General features: G+C 58.3%; 1 protein-coding gene across 4 annotated transcripts; it reads left to right on the top strand.

Annotated features, from left to right (window-relative positions):
* The first annotated feature begins 3,195 nt into the window (after positions 1–3,195).
* TOR4A (torsin family 4 member A) lies at positions 3,196–14,379 on the top strand. 4 transcript variants are annotated; one of them, XM_054221053.1, is made up of 2 exons: positions 3,196–3,258; positions 11,362–14,374. In XM_054221053.1, the coding sequence occupies exon 2, from the start codon at positions 11,401–11,403 to the stop codon at positions 12,967–12,969; it is 1,569 nt and encodes a 522-aa protein (XP_054077028.1). In that variant the 5' UTR covers positions 3,196–3,258; positions 11,362–11,400; the 3' UTR covers positions 12,970–14,374. The 4 variants fall into 4 exon arrangements, with proteins under 4 accessions (XP_054077028.1, XP_054077027.1, XP_054077026.1 ...); XM_054221052.1 differs by lacking the exon at positions 3,196–3,258 and adding an exon at positions 4,398–4,497; XM_054221051.1 differs by lacking the exon at positions 3,196–3,258 and adding an exon at positions 7,276–7,431.
* The last annotated feature ends 472 nt before the right edge of the window (positions 14,380–14,851 follow it).

The raw sequence follows: 14,851 nt of genomic DNA, 5'->3' as shown, positions 1-14,851 counted from the left end.
GGAATTGAGGTACCAAAGGGCCACACTCAAAACACCGGAGCATCCTGTAACCCTGGCTGCGCTGCTGGGCATCCGAGTGCGGGAGAGACTTGTGACACAGAAAATAAGCCGCATTTAACATTTTACCTTGTTTTTCCGTGCCCAGAGGCCTGGAAGTCCCACACTGTGGGCATCCTTCGTGCAGCCACAGGCAGTGGGGGACGGTGCTTGTCTGTCCCTTGTGCATGTTCATGGCAGTTCCTCTGTGGGTGAGAGCTCGTCGTCTTGTTTCCCTGCGGCACTTGACTCCAGGCTCGTGGTCTTGTGGCAATAGGAGCTGGTTGGGATGTTCGGTTGTGAAGCTCTAAATGCTCCTTGTGCTGTAGGGGCTCTGTTATAACGAACTGAACCCCAGTCTGCGAACGTGTAGGGTGTTACTCCAGGTAAAGCCAAGAAAGACGAACAGCAGCTAATCCCACATGGCAGCAGGTGGGGAGGGAAATCCATGCCCGGATGCACGAGGAGCCCCACCAGGCCCCGGTAGGACACCCGGCTGGATCTGGTGTCATCTGAAGCTGGGTGGGGTGGCCAGGACACGGCACTGGTCACTGCTGTGCCCAGCGTGGGATGTGGCTGGGGACATCCTTAGGAGCCACATCTGGGACACGGGTCGAGGCCATGGGACACAAAGTCTTGTTGAACCGCAGCTGGTGCAGCCCCAGGCAGAGGCCTCCGCTGCTGCTCGTGGCTCCTCCGGCGCGTCCTGGTGGGTTTTCCCTCCCCAGTTTCCGATACAGGAACCTCCCTCGCAGCAAACACCTTTTGGGGACTTCTCCACCTTCCCTCAAAGGCTGCTCAGCCCCTCGTGCCCTTGCTGAGCTCTTGCTTAGACGCTCGCCCACCACTCAATAAATCACAGCAGCCCACAAGCGCTTGGGCTCCATCCAGACCCCACCTGCTGCGGGAGGGCGAGAGGGAGCAAGACGTGGGCAGGTTGTGAGGACACCCCCGGAGGACGCTTCTTTCCTGCCTGTGCTGCAGGTGCAGAGACTTGGGGCCACGTTTCACAGCTGCTCTTGTTTTATTTTGGTTTGGTTTCTTTTAAATTTTTTTTCAGGAAAGCGAGCTGTTGGAGCACACGGCAGCGTGTGGAAAGGCGGGCAGTGGCAGGGTGCGCGGGCCGGGGTGAGATGCGGCACGTCCCGCGCCGGGGCTGAGCATGGAAACGTCTGGGCGCGCTGCGGCCGCGACAGGGCGGGGGAACGTCGCTTTTTCATCTTGTGAGATCAAAGAAACGTCCAGCTGCGCGGCGCTGCAGCGGGACGGCGGGGGGCTGGGGCTGTCCCCGGCCACCGACGGAGCCAGGGCTGGCTGCTGGGGTGAGGAACGCGGCTGCCAGTGACTCCAGAGCCCCCCCTGGGTCGGCTTTGCTGATAGCTGCAAAAAAATTATAGATGCAAAAAAAATGCATTTATTTATTTATCTGTGGGTGCAGGTGGATAGTTTCCTCCTGCGGCGCTTCTCACCCGCCGAGGCAGGGTGCTGGGGGGCGGTGAGCGTGCCCTAGCCGTACCCCGTCCCTGGCAGCGCTCCCGGCCTCCCCGTGACGCACCCGGGGCCGCATCCAGCCCTCCCCGCCGTGCCCGCAGCCATGGCAGGGCTGCGGAGGTCAGGTAGGGAAGGGCAGTGGAAGAGCGTCTCCCCTGCCCAGGTCATTCCCAGCCACCCCAACGCTCCCCCTGTGGGATGGGCCTGGGGGGGTGTGATGAGTGTGTCTGTCCTGAGCCGGGAGGTGAGCGCTGCCACCGCCGTTGATGGGACCTGGAGCCGCTTCTCTCCCCGCGGGAGGTCCCGGCGCGGCCGAGCCAGAGCCAGCGGCGGAGTTGTGGTGTGGTCGTTTCAAAGTGTGACAATAGCGAAAACCCTGGTTTAATGAGCGCTTCAGCTTTTATGGAATGTAAAAGTCTTAAAATTAATTGAAACAAGCTGGAAATACAATTTTTTCAGCCTGAACGGAAGCAGCTGGGAAAAAATAAAAAGGGCTTTGGGCTCTTTTTGGCGCTGTTTGCTGTGCAGCCGTGTTGCTTCGGGCCAGAGCTGCATCTGCCGGCCGAGGCGAAGCCCCATCCCAGGTCCCTCGCCTTTGCAAATCGCTTCCACTGGTAGAGAAAAGAAAGAAAAAAATACATGTAGCTTGAAAATGCATGTAAAATCCCTTTTCTTTACTCCTTAGGGACTTGGAAATGGCTTCAGTTCCTCTGGGGTGTTTGACAGACGCCCTCGTTGCACGCTATAAACCCTTCCGGTGAACGCTCGTTTACACGGAAAAGTGTTACGATGATTTTATCTGATCAGCCCTTGTGAAATGAGTAAGTATTTGTGGCATCGGGGGATGCTGAGGGGAGGACGCTGCATAGGGGACCGTCCCACCTGCTGCAGGAGAGGCTCTCGCCGCACTCCATCTTTTCAAAATTATTTCCCAAATTTTCCATTTTTTCCCCTCAATTTTCCACTTTTTTTTCCAATGTGAAAAGCAGAGTGACCCCGAAGCCTCCCGGGCGCAGCAATGCGTGCCGCTGCTCCCTCTCTTCTCCTGTCGCTGGCCCCGGCACCCAGCCCAGTTGCCGTCCTGGTCGTGGGCCCAGCCGGTGCCTCGGGGGTCAACCGCGACCTTCCCATCGGCCCCACGGCGCCGCCAAGGCCGGCACGTGATGGGGTGAAGCTGCCAAAGCCATTTCTCTGTTTTTTTCCCTTTTTTAATTGCTTCGGCGAGAGCAGCAGTGGATTGAAATTGGGGTTTAGGAGCGGTTCTTTGGAGCGGCGCTCCTTGAGTGGCTTTAAAAAAAAAAAAAAAAAAAGAAATTGGATAAAAAAATCCTCGCTTTCCTTCAAAAAGAGCGATGGCCCTCGTTTACCTTGGTCTATTTATAAACTGTTTAGAAGGGCCACGATAACCCAAGCAGGATGCGGTGTCCCTAGAAGGGACGTTCCCTGGCCCACAGATAAACTGTTTGGGTTATTCAGGACGTGTTAAAGCGGCGCTGCTTACGAAGGTTGGAAATTTTTGCTAAGAGCGAGATTGGGAAGAGCAGCCCCGGGGTCCGGCTCCGTGGCCCCAGTGCCGTATCCTGCCCGGGGTGTCGCGGAGCTGCCGTTGGTTTTACCCTGAGCCGTTCCTGTTTCCCGCTGATGGGTTTGGGATGCAGGAGGGCTGCCGGCGCGGGGGGACCCTGGGGAAGCGAGGGGCTGGAGCAGAAACTCGGGGCAGATCGACACAAGGTGGGTGATAGAAAAGGAAAAAGAAAACCCACCTGATGGCCCGAGCCGTCGCCGAGCGGCTGTGGAGTCGGGGGCGGTCGGTAGCACTGCAAAAATGCTCGGAAAAAGGATGTGTGGGGCTGGAAATGTCCCCACGGGACCGGATCCTGCTGGGTAGCCTCACGCCGAGGAACCCGCTGCCCACCCTGGGAAAGATTATTTTACCGTGTACTTTTTATTCTTCCCTTTCCGGGGAGGCTGGAGGGGCTGCTCCGAGGCCGGGGCCCGCGGGGCTGCTCGGGGGTTTCTGTGTCCCCACGCGGCTGCCAGTTCCCCTTCCCCATTGCAGCTCTCGCTTTCCGTTTCAGGGCTCCCTGCCCGTTCCCTGCCCGCTCCCTGCCCGCTCCCTGCCCATTCCCTGCCCGCTCCAGGCTTTGCATCCACGGGGCATATTTCTGACCTCTACATACTTTTTCCTGGCGGTTCCAAGCCTGTGACCTTCTCAGCCTTCTTTAGCTTCTTTTTTGACGGGTTTCCTCCTTTTTGTAGAGTTTTTCCAGACGAGGCCGGCGCCGTGGGGATGGGACCCCCCCCGCCCCGTCCCAGTGCTGCCGGGGTTCATCCTGGATCCATTCCAGGCTCTCGGCTCCCGCAGCCCCCCCCCCCCAGAGGGACCCACTGTGGTTCCAGGGGGTGTGGAATTGGGGACCCCAGGGGTTCACTGGCTGTATTCTGCCTTCCCGAGGGAGTGGAGGGACCAGCAATATTTGGATGTGTCTGGGTTACAGCTGCTGCTAACGAGCCCTGGAGGTGTTTCAGCTAAAAAGGCGATGTGCCAAAAAATAGAGAAAAAATCTAAAATTGTTGTGTTTTAGACCATGCGGCCACCCTGACCCCCGGCCATGCTTTCTGCTGGGTACCAAAATCAGGGGCTGCCCATCACCTTGCGGGTGCCCAAACCAGTGGGTGCCGCTCAGTGACTGGTACCAAAGTCTCGGCTCGGCGGTCGCCATCTCCCCGTCCCGGGGGCTTTCGTGCCCGTTTTCCCCCGGAGCGGCTGGCGGCGGGGCAGAGCCGCGGGAGAGGCCGTGTTTGCGCAGGATTTGCATTCGTGGCTCTGCAGGAAGGGCCGTGGCACCCGCGGCCGCTCCTCACCCATCCCGGCACGGCCGCCGCTTCCTCCCCGCGTGGGGCCCGGATGAGGGGGGCCCGTCCTCGACACCGCCAGGGACGCAGGGGACAGGGCTGGTGGCCCCCAAGGTGAGTGGGGGAGACGGGGGTTGGGGGGGAGAGAGGGCCGCCCCCAGTGCAAACCCCTCCTGCCCCTGCGCTACCCCCCCCCCAGCGTGCTTACAGCCCCCACCCCATTGCACTGCCCCACTGTCCAGCCCCCCAGGGCAGTGCCCCATGGCACAGGCATGGCCCCCCCCTCAGCTGCACGGCCCCCCTGCACACACATGGCTCCCCACTGCTCCCTGCTCACACGTGGTCCCCCCCCATTGCACAGCCCCGATGCCCATGCCCGGCATGTGCCCCCCCCAATGCAGTGTCCCCCCCCTTGCACACACCCCCCACCATCATGTACACAGCCCTCCCCATTGCACCCAGGGCCCCCACAATGCACTGCCCCCCCCCGCCCCAACCTGTACACAGCCCCCATGGCACTGCCCCCCATGCAGCTTCCACCCCATTGCGTTGCCCCCCACATACAGCGCCCCCCCCCCAACTGCATTGCCCCAGTGCCTGCATGTCCCCCCCCCCTCCCCACGGCACCCAGCAGCATGGCAGCCTGTTCCCCCCGCTTTGGGGTGCTGGAGGTCCCCAGAGCCCTGTGGGGGGGGACACAGCCCCCCCGCCCCACCCCCCCGGGACCTTGTCAGGGGTGGCATCAGCACAAGACGGTATTTCAGCAAGGAACATGCGCAGGGCTGTTTCCCACGGCCCTGTCCCCCATGTCCCCACCTGCCCCATGGGCCCTGCCCGAGGGACGTCCCTGCATGGGACACCTCCTGGTGCCAGCGATGCCCCTGCCTGTCCTCCTGCTCCCCCCAGGTGCTCCCCCCAGATTTTTTGGCAGCCGCTCCTGACTGAGATGGTGATTTTGGTGGCCAGCTGGGGGTGACACGGTGATGGCAGCTGCAAGTGCCAGCCCTGCATCACCCTGTCACCCGCACGGGCACCCCACAGCTGTGCTTGGCCCCCACCCTGGGTCAGGCAGGGGCTGGTGGTGGCCACTTGGGTCCCCGTCCCCACATGCCATCGAGCTCCCCCAGCACCGGGGGGGGTCCCACGCAGGTCGATGCCACGTCCCCGCCGTAACCAGGAGCTCGTCACCCTCCTCTCCGGCCGTGGCCCCCGGCGTCTCTGTGTCCCTGCGGCTTGGGAGGGGTTTAGAAACCCCATTGCAGGGACACCTCGAGCCCTGCTCCCACCTCCCTTGCTTTCCTGCTGCGTTTCAGAGGCTTCCTGCCCCCTGTGCTCCCCCCGGCTGCCCCCAGGCGCTGGGGACGGCTCACGCTCCTTCCCAGTTACAGCAATAGGGTTTTTTCTGGGCCGCGGAGGTTTGCCGACAGCCCCGGGTGGTGGCTGGGAGCTTCTGGCTCCTCTCATTGCTTCTTTTAGGGTTTTTGGGAGGCATTGCTTTATTATTTTTTTTCTTTTTTTTATGATTTTCGGCCATGCGAAAATCTGAATTAGCCGGAAAAGCATCTCCTTTCATGGCTGCTCCCAAAAAGCCTGCCCAAGCTCCTGCGGAGGGGACCTCCTGCTCGCGGTCAGCCCTGCGGGGCTTCCCGACCCCGCCAGCAGCTCCCAGTCCTCTGGCGCAGCTCCTGCGCCTTCGTGACACAGAAATCCCCACATTTGCAAGGATTTGTTAGGCAAATCCCCCTCCGGCAGCAGCAGAGGTGTGTCCGGTTGCCCAGCACGGGGTCGAGGAGACTCTGCGGGTCCGGGCTGGGGGGACCCTGCTCAGAGCATCCTCTTCCCATCAGGATACGGGGACCTTTGTGCACGTCGCAGCCAGGGTGGGATCTGCGCTGTGGTGCTCCGAATCACCCCAAACTGGGTTTTATTTCCCCCTTTCTTTGGTCCTGGGGAGCTGCTTTCGCAGGGAGCAGGTTCCAGTTGGGATTTTATGCAGAAATAGGAGTTTGGCCAGCCAGAGGTCACTTTGGAGCTGCTGCGCCTTTGCCAAAAGGGCTTGTTTTCCAGGGAAAAGCCTTGGCCGTGTTGTGCAAGCACAGGTGAGAGGCGGGGGGGTGTCAGGGCGGCTTCGGAAGGGCTAAAGGAAAACTGAGCTGCAGGTGGAGGTGCAGAGGAGCCGCCACGATGAGCCTCGGCACCGCCGGGTACGGAAAAAACCCCGCTGGTTCCTCCTTCTTTCTCTTAACGCAGCTGATGGAAGCAGCGGTTTTCCCCAGGGAGATTTTGTGCAGCGAGGGCTCGGGGTGCCCACACCGGCTCTTCCAGAAGTCGGTTCCGCAGTGACCGTGCAGCCCGGCCTGGCCGTCCCCATGTCCCCACATCCCTCTGCCACGGGGCTGCGAAGGGGCCAAAAGCCTCAGTGGGGTCGGGGTGGCCGGTGGCAGCGGAGCAGGAGCCCAGGGACAGACAAACCAGCTCCTCTGGAATTGCTGTTTTTTTCCATCCTCGGTATTTTTTCCCTGTGTTCACTCTATTTTCACTCTCCCTGTTTTCCCTGCTAGGGAGAGTCCTCGTCCCCGAGCCGCACCGACGCTGGCTCAGCCCCGATAATCTCCCTTTGTAGCATCACGGCCTTGCCCTTTACCAGCGACAGGCTAATTACACCCCGGAGGGTGGGGAGGTTTTGCCTAAACTCAGGGTTTTCGAGGCCGTGTGTGTGATGAGCTCATCCCGCTGCCCCGTCCCTGTCCCGCCGCGGCTGCCCGGCATTCGTGATTCCTCGCACGATGCCGCCGTGACGGCAGCCACCCAGGAGGGCTCTGAGCAAGAGGGGGGAGAGAAAACCGGCCGTCGGCGGCCGTCCCGCAGCGCGGGGAGAAGGAAGTGCCGCCGCGGGCCACTCCTCCTCGCCATTTCCTCTCCGCAGACGGGTTTTTATACGGATGAGAGCCAGGGGGGCAGAGGAGCAGCCGGCCCGTCCGAGGCTGGAGCCCGGGCTCAGCGGCCGAAGGGGAGCACCGGCGGCTGGCCCCGAGGGACACACTGCGGGTAACTGCGCTCGGTCCGGCTCCCCTGTCCCACTCCCACCCCGCGGGGGTCACCGGGGCCCCCCTCGGACACTTACACCTCCATCCCCGCCACCGCCATCTGCTCGTCCCCAGTGGCCCCTTTCTACCAAAAAAACACCCCGGTTTTGCGGGGACCCTCCTGTTCCTGCTGGTTCCGGATGCTCCGGGTTCTTCCCCTCCGCTTGCCGCCCTCCCCCTCGCTCTCAGGCTTTGGGGCTCAGCGATAAAAATGGGGCTGGGAGCGGGGCTGGCGGGGTTTGGTGACAAGGAGGTTTTCGGGGCGGCGCAGGTGGGTTTTGCATCGCCCTGGCTGTCACCCTCGCGCCGTGTTTTTGGGGAGGCTGAATGTCTGCGTACCCCGAGCTCCCAGCCACGAAGCAAACCACGTTTCTCAGCTTGTTTCCAAGCGCTGCCCCCGGGGAGTGCGACTCGGGGTGCCGGAGCCGTGCCTGGCCTCTGCCATCATCCAGGATTTCCGTTCCTGGCCACTAATGCCCTTCGATCCACGTCTCCTGCTGCAAGGGGCCGTTTTGCTCCGCTTTTCCCCCTGGAAACGTTCAGTTTTGGACAGAAGGGTTGGCTTTCAGCCGGCAGGATCAGCCTTTGGGATTTTCCAGCCAGTCCCTTTTCCCAGCAGCTTTGCAAACCCAAAGAGCCTGAGTTTGGGGTGCAGCTCCCTCCTCTCCGACGCTGTTTTTGGGACTCAGCGGTCGGCACTTTAACCAGGGACTTGTTTCTCCGGCTGGCGTCAGGCCGACGTCTCCTGCAAACCGGGCACTTTCTGCCCGCAAACGCCGTCTGCCCGGAGGCTGCCCCATCCCGCTCCCCTCCTGGCCCGGCTGCCTCCGGCTGCCCACGCAGGCTCCTCTGTTGTGGAAACCTTGTTTTGGCAGGAGCAGGGTGACACACAAATGCAAATGTTTGGGAAAGAGCTAAATGAGGAAAGCTGGAGGTTTCTCAGGAGCGACTCTTCCCGCGGTGTGGCCGGACTAGGCGCAGCGCAGTGACTAACGGTGCTTACCCCAGCACTGGTGATGCCCCGGACCTAATTGTCAGGTTCTTTTTCCTATTGTTTTCACCAAACTTCTAATTAAGCTGCCGAAAGCACATCTCTGCAGGTTGGCAGCACCTCTGGGCTGGCACAGCCGCCTGCTCCGGCCCCGATCCGACGTTGAGCAAGCGGGGCTGCTCTTACAACATTTAACTCCTGTGTAAAATAAGAGCAGGTATTAGGAACCGAGTCACGCTATTAATAGGATTATTGTATGCCTGACTGGACGGATTTTGTGCTCAGAATGGGATCTGGGCCCTCCACCCACCTCGTTCGGCTCACCTGGAGGGTTGGGCATCCTGTGCCGGTGGGATGGATGTGCTGGTTGGGCTCTCAGCTTTTGGGAAAGAGGGTCGGGAGCATCTCCGGGCTAATGAGCGCTCGGTCCTTGCCCTTTCACTTTCCCTTTCTCAGGCTCCCCATGCGGACACGGCGGTGGTAGGAGAGCTGGCTTCAGTTTTGAGGAGCTGAACTGCTTCGTGCTCCAGCCAGGGCTACGGGCAGGGGGGGTTGGCACCTTGCTGTGTGCTGGCAGCCTCCGCAGGGAATGTTTGGGGTGTCTCGTTTTCCCCTGCCAGCATCCATCTGCTCCCTAAACCTTTACCCATAAACTCCCACAGCTCCTTCCTGGTGTTTAATCAACACCCTCTACACCTGCGTGGGTTTGGGGCTGGGAAAGCTTCACCCCATGTTTTCGTGGATGTGTGTTACAGCCCGGAGGGTTGTCCTGGCCCCAGGCTGAGCTCTGGGATGTCCCCACTCCCTGGGGACCATGGCCCGTGCTGCTCTGCGTCGCGGGGGCTGCTCCCCAGTGGCTTTGGGGACAGATGAACTGTCGGGGACCTCGTGTGAGCAAGACAAAGGGTGCAAGATGGAGAGAAGCAAGGGTGTGACCCCAGGGTGGCGTGGGGACAGCCCGGGGCTCCCCGTGGCATCCCCGGCAGTGGCATGGGTGGCCCTCAGCTCTCCTGCCTGCTGCCGCCTCCACGCTTGCTTGTAGGAATCTCGTCCGGCTGGTTTTGCTCTGGGCATGGCCAAATCCAGCGCAGGGTCAGCAGTTAGCGCTCCAGCACAGCACAGCAATAGCTCGTCCAGCGATTAGCGCTGGGGGGAGCCGATCGCCCCGGCTTGGTTCCCACAACCAGCCGGCTGGCGGGGCATGGTCCAGAAACCAAATTGTCCCCGGAGCGGGGTAAAGGCTTGGGACGGCGTGTCCCAGCATCTCGGAGGAGCCGGGAGAGGAGCCGGGCAAAGCGAGGAGGTGGCCAGGAGCGTGTCCCAGCACCCGCGACTCCCCGCGCAGCCCTGTGGCTTGCTGCGTGCCGGCGGGTGGCCGCCTGCGTCAGCCCCACCATGGGGGAAGTAAAACCTTCGCCAGAGCGTGACATTCGGCAGGTTGGTAACTTCCTGCTGAGCTGAAGCGAGTTAATAACAAATCCTTTGGGGACCTTCTCCCCGGAGACGTGGTGCTTTTGGCAGGACGGAGGGTTGATTTTTCTGGGTGGCTGATGAAAGTGACTTTTCTTGCCCTGCCCGTGCCGGCTTCCTGCTCTCTCGGGGTTGGCAATGTCACCGCAGCAAACTGTCCTCTTGCGTCAGCGCTGCTGTGGTCTGGAGGTGGTGGGGAAATGCCCTCCCACTGTGACACAGCTCCTGTTGCCACTGGCTTCGTGCCGGGCAGGGACGGAGCCGTTCCTGGCACTGCAGCACGTGCGCGGGGTCCTGCGCCGGGTGGCCGCATCCAGGCCTGGAGAGCTGTTTTCTCCCAGGGGCTTCCCTGCATGGTCCGAGCCTCTTGTCATTGTGTCCTGTTGCCGGAGCATGTCTTTGCCTCTTCCTTCTTGCTCGCCAACCAAGGTTTGTCCATGCATTCCCGATGCAGATGGTTTTCCCTAGGGATGCTCGTGTCCCCACGCTCTCCTGGGTGGCTCCGGGGTCTCGCAGGGGAAGGTCACAGTGGCTGCTGTGGGTCCAGGGGTGTGAGTGTGTGGGCACATGGGGCAGGGAGGACCATGGGGGTAGGAGGGTCGGGGTGGCACGGGGCAGCCCCACTCCTCTCCCCGGAGCCATGTGCTGCTGCCAGGCTCAGTCACAACCACATCAGTTCTCTGCAACCTGCCCAAGCCCCCGGGGCAGCCTGGGGGGCTGCGCACCAAGTGCCCACTGCCCGGACACTGCCCCCACCCCTTCTCCCTGCCGCAGCAGCCGGAGCTGGTGCTCCCTGGCAGAGCTGGCATTCCCATTGGCAGAGTCAGGAAAAATCTCCCCCCACCCCAGCAAGGGAGATGCCGCGCCACCGCAACCCGCATGGCATGAGGTTTCCACGGCAAGTTCCTGCCGTGGTCACTTCCACACCCCGAAAGGTCTCTGCGGGTGTACGAGTGACTGTTTCCAATGGGGGTGTGTACGTGTGTGCGTACGCCGGGGCAGAGGTGTGGTTTTGTGTCTTGCTCATATTTAGCAGATGTAAGGAACTAGGACTGGGCAGCTCTGGTGCGAACCACGGCTCTGTCTGCCCGGCGTCCTGCCTCTTGCTCATGGCAGAAGGTAGCAGAGCCCCCGGCTTTGGCTCCAGCCAGCTCCGAGCTGTCCTTCTGCATGCGGAGGTAGGGTTGGTTTTGTGATGTACATCGATTTGTGTTTATTGATACTGAATTCATCTGTAGTTTTGCATGTCCAGAGCGTCTTCCAGAAAGTTAGCTTAGCTCTGAAAATCTCTCTCTGCCACCTTGCCGTTCTGATTGCTACGGGTAATCGTTCTGCCTATTAGAAAGTGGGATATCTGCCTCATTTGTCTGTTACCAGTCACTTCCTGGTCTTACAAAGGTTGATTTTATACTGTCTTTTTTTTTTTTTAAGAAAGAGGATGATGTGAATGGGCTGCAAGAAGCAGGCGAGATGGACGGAGAGCTGCCCTGCGCTGAGGTGGATGGAGAAGTGTCCTCTGCCCCGGAGGATCTGGGAGGAGAGATGCCCTGTGTGGAGAGCGATACCGAAGGAGAGGTTTCCTGTGCTGAGAGCGATGCAGAAGGAGAGATGCCCTGTGCTGAGACCAACGGAAAAGAAGAGGCACCTTGTGCTGAGAGCAGTGTGGAAGGAGAGCTGCCCGCCACCGACAGCAATGGGGAAGGGGAGAAGCCCTGTGCCGAGAGCGACGAGAAAGGAGAGGCATCTTGCTATGAGAGTGATGGGGAAGAAGTACCGGACACTGAAGTCCCTGCTGCTTCAAAGAAAATGTTTTCAATTTCTTCTCCCTTGCGAGCGATCATCCGCCTGCGACGACGATACCGGGTGCAAAAGAAAAGCCGTCTGCATTTAGAGCTCCCTCGAGAAAAATCCTCAGAGCTTGCCCACGCGAGGCTGCTTCAAAGGCAGCTTTCCCTGACCCGAACTGGCCTGTATGGCCCTTCCATGTCCTTCCTCAATCAGAGCAGCTTCAAAACTTCCCAGTACTTCACCTTTGACACGTCTGTAGAACAGTATGCTATGAAAAAATGCAGGAGGAAAAAGAATCGAAGGAAATCTAGAATAGTCTTGTATCCAGATAAAACAAAAAGATACCTTCCAACGGAGGAGAAGAGCAAGGCAAAACGCTGCCTCCTCCTGCTCATCGTCATTATCTTCTTCCAGATTCTTAATGCGATAGAGAACCTGGATGATAACCTCCAAAAATACGACCTAGACGGTTTGGAGAAAACAATGCACCGGGAAGTATTTGGGCAGAAGGCTGCTGTGGAAAGTATTATGGAATTACTGAAAGACTATCTGGCTACCCACATACACAACAAGCCTCTAGTAATCTCTTTAAATGGCCCGACAGGGGTTGGGAAGAGTCATGTTGGCTGGCTGCTGGCCAAACATTTTCGTTCCGTCATGGACAATGACTTTGTGCTTCAGTACTTTGTTATGCATCACTGCCCCAACGGGGTGGCTCCTCTCACTTGCGAAATAGATTTGTCTAAGAAAATTTCTGACATGGTTACAAGAGCCGAAATAGAAGAGAAGATACCCTTGTTTATTCTAGATGAGGTTGAACTCATGTCTCCAGTCCTGCTGGATACTCTCAGCCGATTCTTCGAACCCAATCAAACTAACGAGTTCCTCAATGCCATCTACATTTTAATAAGCAACATAGGAGGTGGTGAAATAACAAAGTTTGTTATCCAGAATGCATCTGCTGAGCTTCTGCATCAGCAAAGGGGAGTTGAAGAGCTGCTGAGCATTGTCCAGCCTGTACTGATCGATGCCCACCCTCTCTGGAAGTCTGCGGACATCATCCCATTTGTTCTTCTGGAGAAGAGTCACGTCATAAACTGCTTCCTAGAGGAGATGAGGAGTGAAGGGTTGTATCCCGACCAGAAGCATATTGAAAATTTAGCGAGTCAGCTGGGTTACTACACTACAGGGGACAAACAGTACTCCAGGATGGGCTGCAAGCAGGTTGTGGCCAAAGTCAACCTGCTGTAGTGATTTACTGAAGAGACCAAGTCCTGCTCTCAGGATTTGCACAGTTCTGGGCTTATGGAGGAGTAGGTTACAGCAGCCTGTGGTCAAGGTGTCCTTTCTCAGGCCTGCACTGACTCTGTCCTGGTCGAGGGAGAGGGACGGCAGCCCGGGCTCCTCTGCAACATGGTCTCTGTTCTCCTCCAGATGCTTCACTTGTTCCTAATGTTCTGTGAAAAGGGCACAGGCAACAAAGCCCAAGCGACCTCTCATAAACTGTGAGATGCTTTGTTCCTCACATGCTCATTTGGGATACTTTGTAATTAAGGAGTTGTGAGATGAGAACAGAAGCTGCGGGATATAAACAGGAGGAGGAAATAGTAACCAGGTTACTGCCCCTGCAGCACACGTCGCTGTGGCTCACTCCTTCTCCAGGCTCACAGTCTTCAGCTCTTTGCTTTTCTTGGTCCTGGCTGGTGATGTGCAGAGCAGAGGCCGTGCTGGACACCTGGGAGAATTGAAGGAATTTGTGTCTCCTCATCCCCCAGATGCGTGGGCAGTCAGAGCTCTGCTCTCTCCAGCTCCTACATGGCCACGTGCTCCGGAGACTGCTTTTTGGACCCGTTCCTGAGCTGCTGCTCTTCTGAGCTCATACCTGAGCTCACCTTTGGCACCTCCAGCGAGATTTCTGCCCTGCAAGTCTGTTTGGGCTCGTCTGGAAGACTCTCGGCTGTGCCAGTCGGTGCAGAAATAACCACTGGATTGTTTCAGGTCTGGTGGTGGCAACTTGTCCTGAGAGCTCTTCTGCTTTTTGCTTCTGGGTACACTTCACCACGCTCATTATCTAGACATCCCGAAATAGCAACTGACATATATTAAGCAACACACACTGGAAAAGACAGTTTGGGCTGTCTGGACCGAGAGCAGTGGGAATTTTGGGCTTGTTCCCAGACCCGCGAGGCCAAGAAGAGGTTCTTTGCCATTGAGAACCTGGGGAGAACATGCTGCCTGGAAGGACCTCAGGAAAAGCACATGTCCTTGTTTTGAGCAGGCAAACTGAGCAGATATTTATGACATTGCTTTTTCAGGTTTTGGTTTTGTGCCTAAATCCCCTTCTACAAGTTGCTGTGAATTATCATGTACGTAATCCTGTGGATGTTTGCACTGGTTGTTTGATTTGCCTCTTTGTAATTGTTGGTTTCCAAAGTCTTCCGTCACAAACTCCTGCTTCCAGAGCTATTGTCAGGAATAAATCCAAACTATCCTGAATAAAATAATTCAAAGTACATTTCCTTTATCTGACTGAAATACGGATTTCTTCCCAAATGTCTCTTTTGGATTGTGTAGCTGCATTGCATTGCTGTGCTTGTCTTCCCGGTGGCTCAGATTGGGAGCAAGGACTACAGCTTTGCTACCTGTGTTTTGCAGCCCACCTCGGTGCAGCGCGTGTGTGCGGCTCCTCGGCGTGCTCGTGGTAAGCCCAAACCCCACACAGCGTGGCAGTGCCAAAAGCTGTGTGCCGCACAGCTCCTGCATCCCCCAGAGCTGCACAGGGGGTCTAGGCTGGAGACCGGGGAAATGTGTCCTTGGCTGAGATGATGCTGGGCTGGAAAGCCTGTCTGTGGTTTCTCCTCTTGAAATTATCCACTGGAGGAGTGTTTTTCTCCTGCAGAATAGCCCGTGAGGGCAGCTGGGCGGAGAGCAGGAAGCTTGCATGGCTTAGGGGAAGGGCTCTGGATAAAACGAAGCCACCTTCTAGGTGCAAGGGTCCACAAAGAGCGATGTGTGTGAGCTGGTTTCCATAGCTTAGTGTGACTTTACTACTATTAACAGGACAGTTAATATTACAGAACCATAGAATGTGTTGGGTGGGAAGGGACCTCTAAAGGCCATCTAGTCCAACCCC

The sequence above is a fragment of the Rissa tridactyla genome, chromosome 14 (genome assembly GCF_028500815.1).
Source record: "Rissa tridactyla isolate bRisTri1 chromosome 14, bRisTri1.patW.cur.20221130, whole genome shotgun sequence".
NCBI classification, from domain to species: domain Eukaryota; kingdom Metazoa; phylum Chordata; class Aves; order Charadriiformes; family Laridae; genus Rissa; species Rissa tridactyla.
The sequence above is the reverse complement of the archived record's forward strand: the minus strand, read 5'-3'. Positions and strand labels throughout refer to the sequence as shown.

Bases quoted from the DNA above. Each gene is read 5' to 3' on its own strand.
- TOR4A (XM_054221050.1), top strand. From the start codon at position 10,788: ATGCCGCGCCACCGCAACCCGCATGGCATGAGGTTTCCACGGCAAGTT. The intron at 11,109-11,361 runs GTAGGGTTGGTT...TTTTTTTTTAAG, and splicing joins CTGTCCTTCTGCATGCGGAG to AAAGAGGATGATGTGAATGG.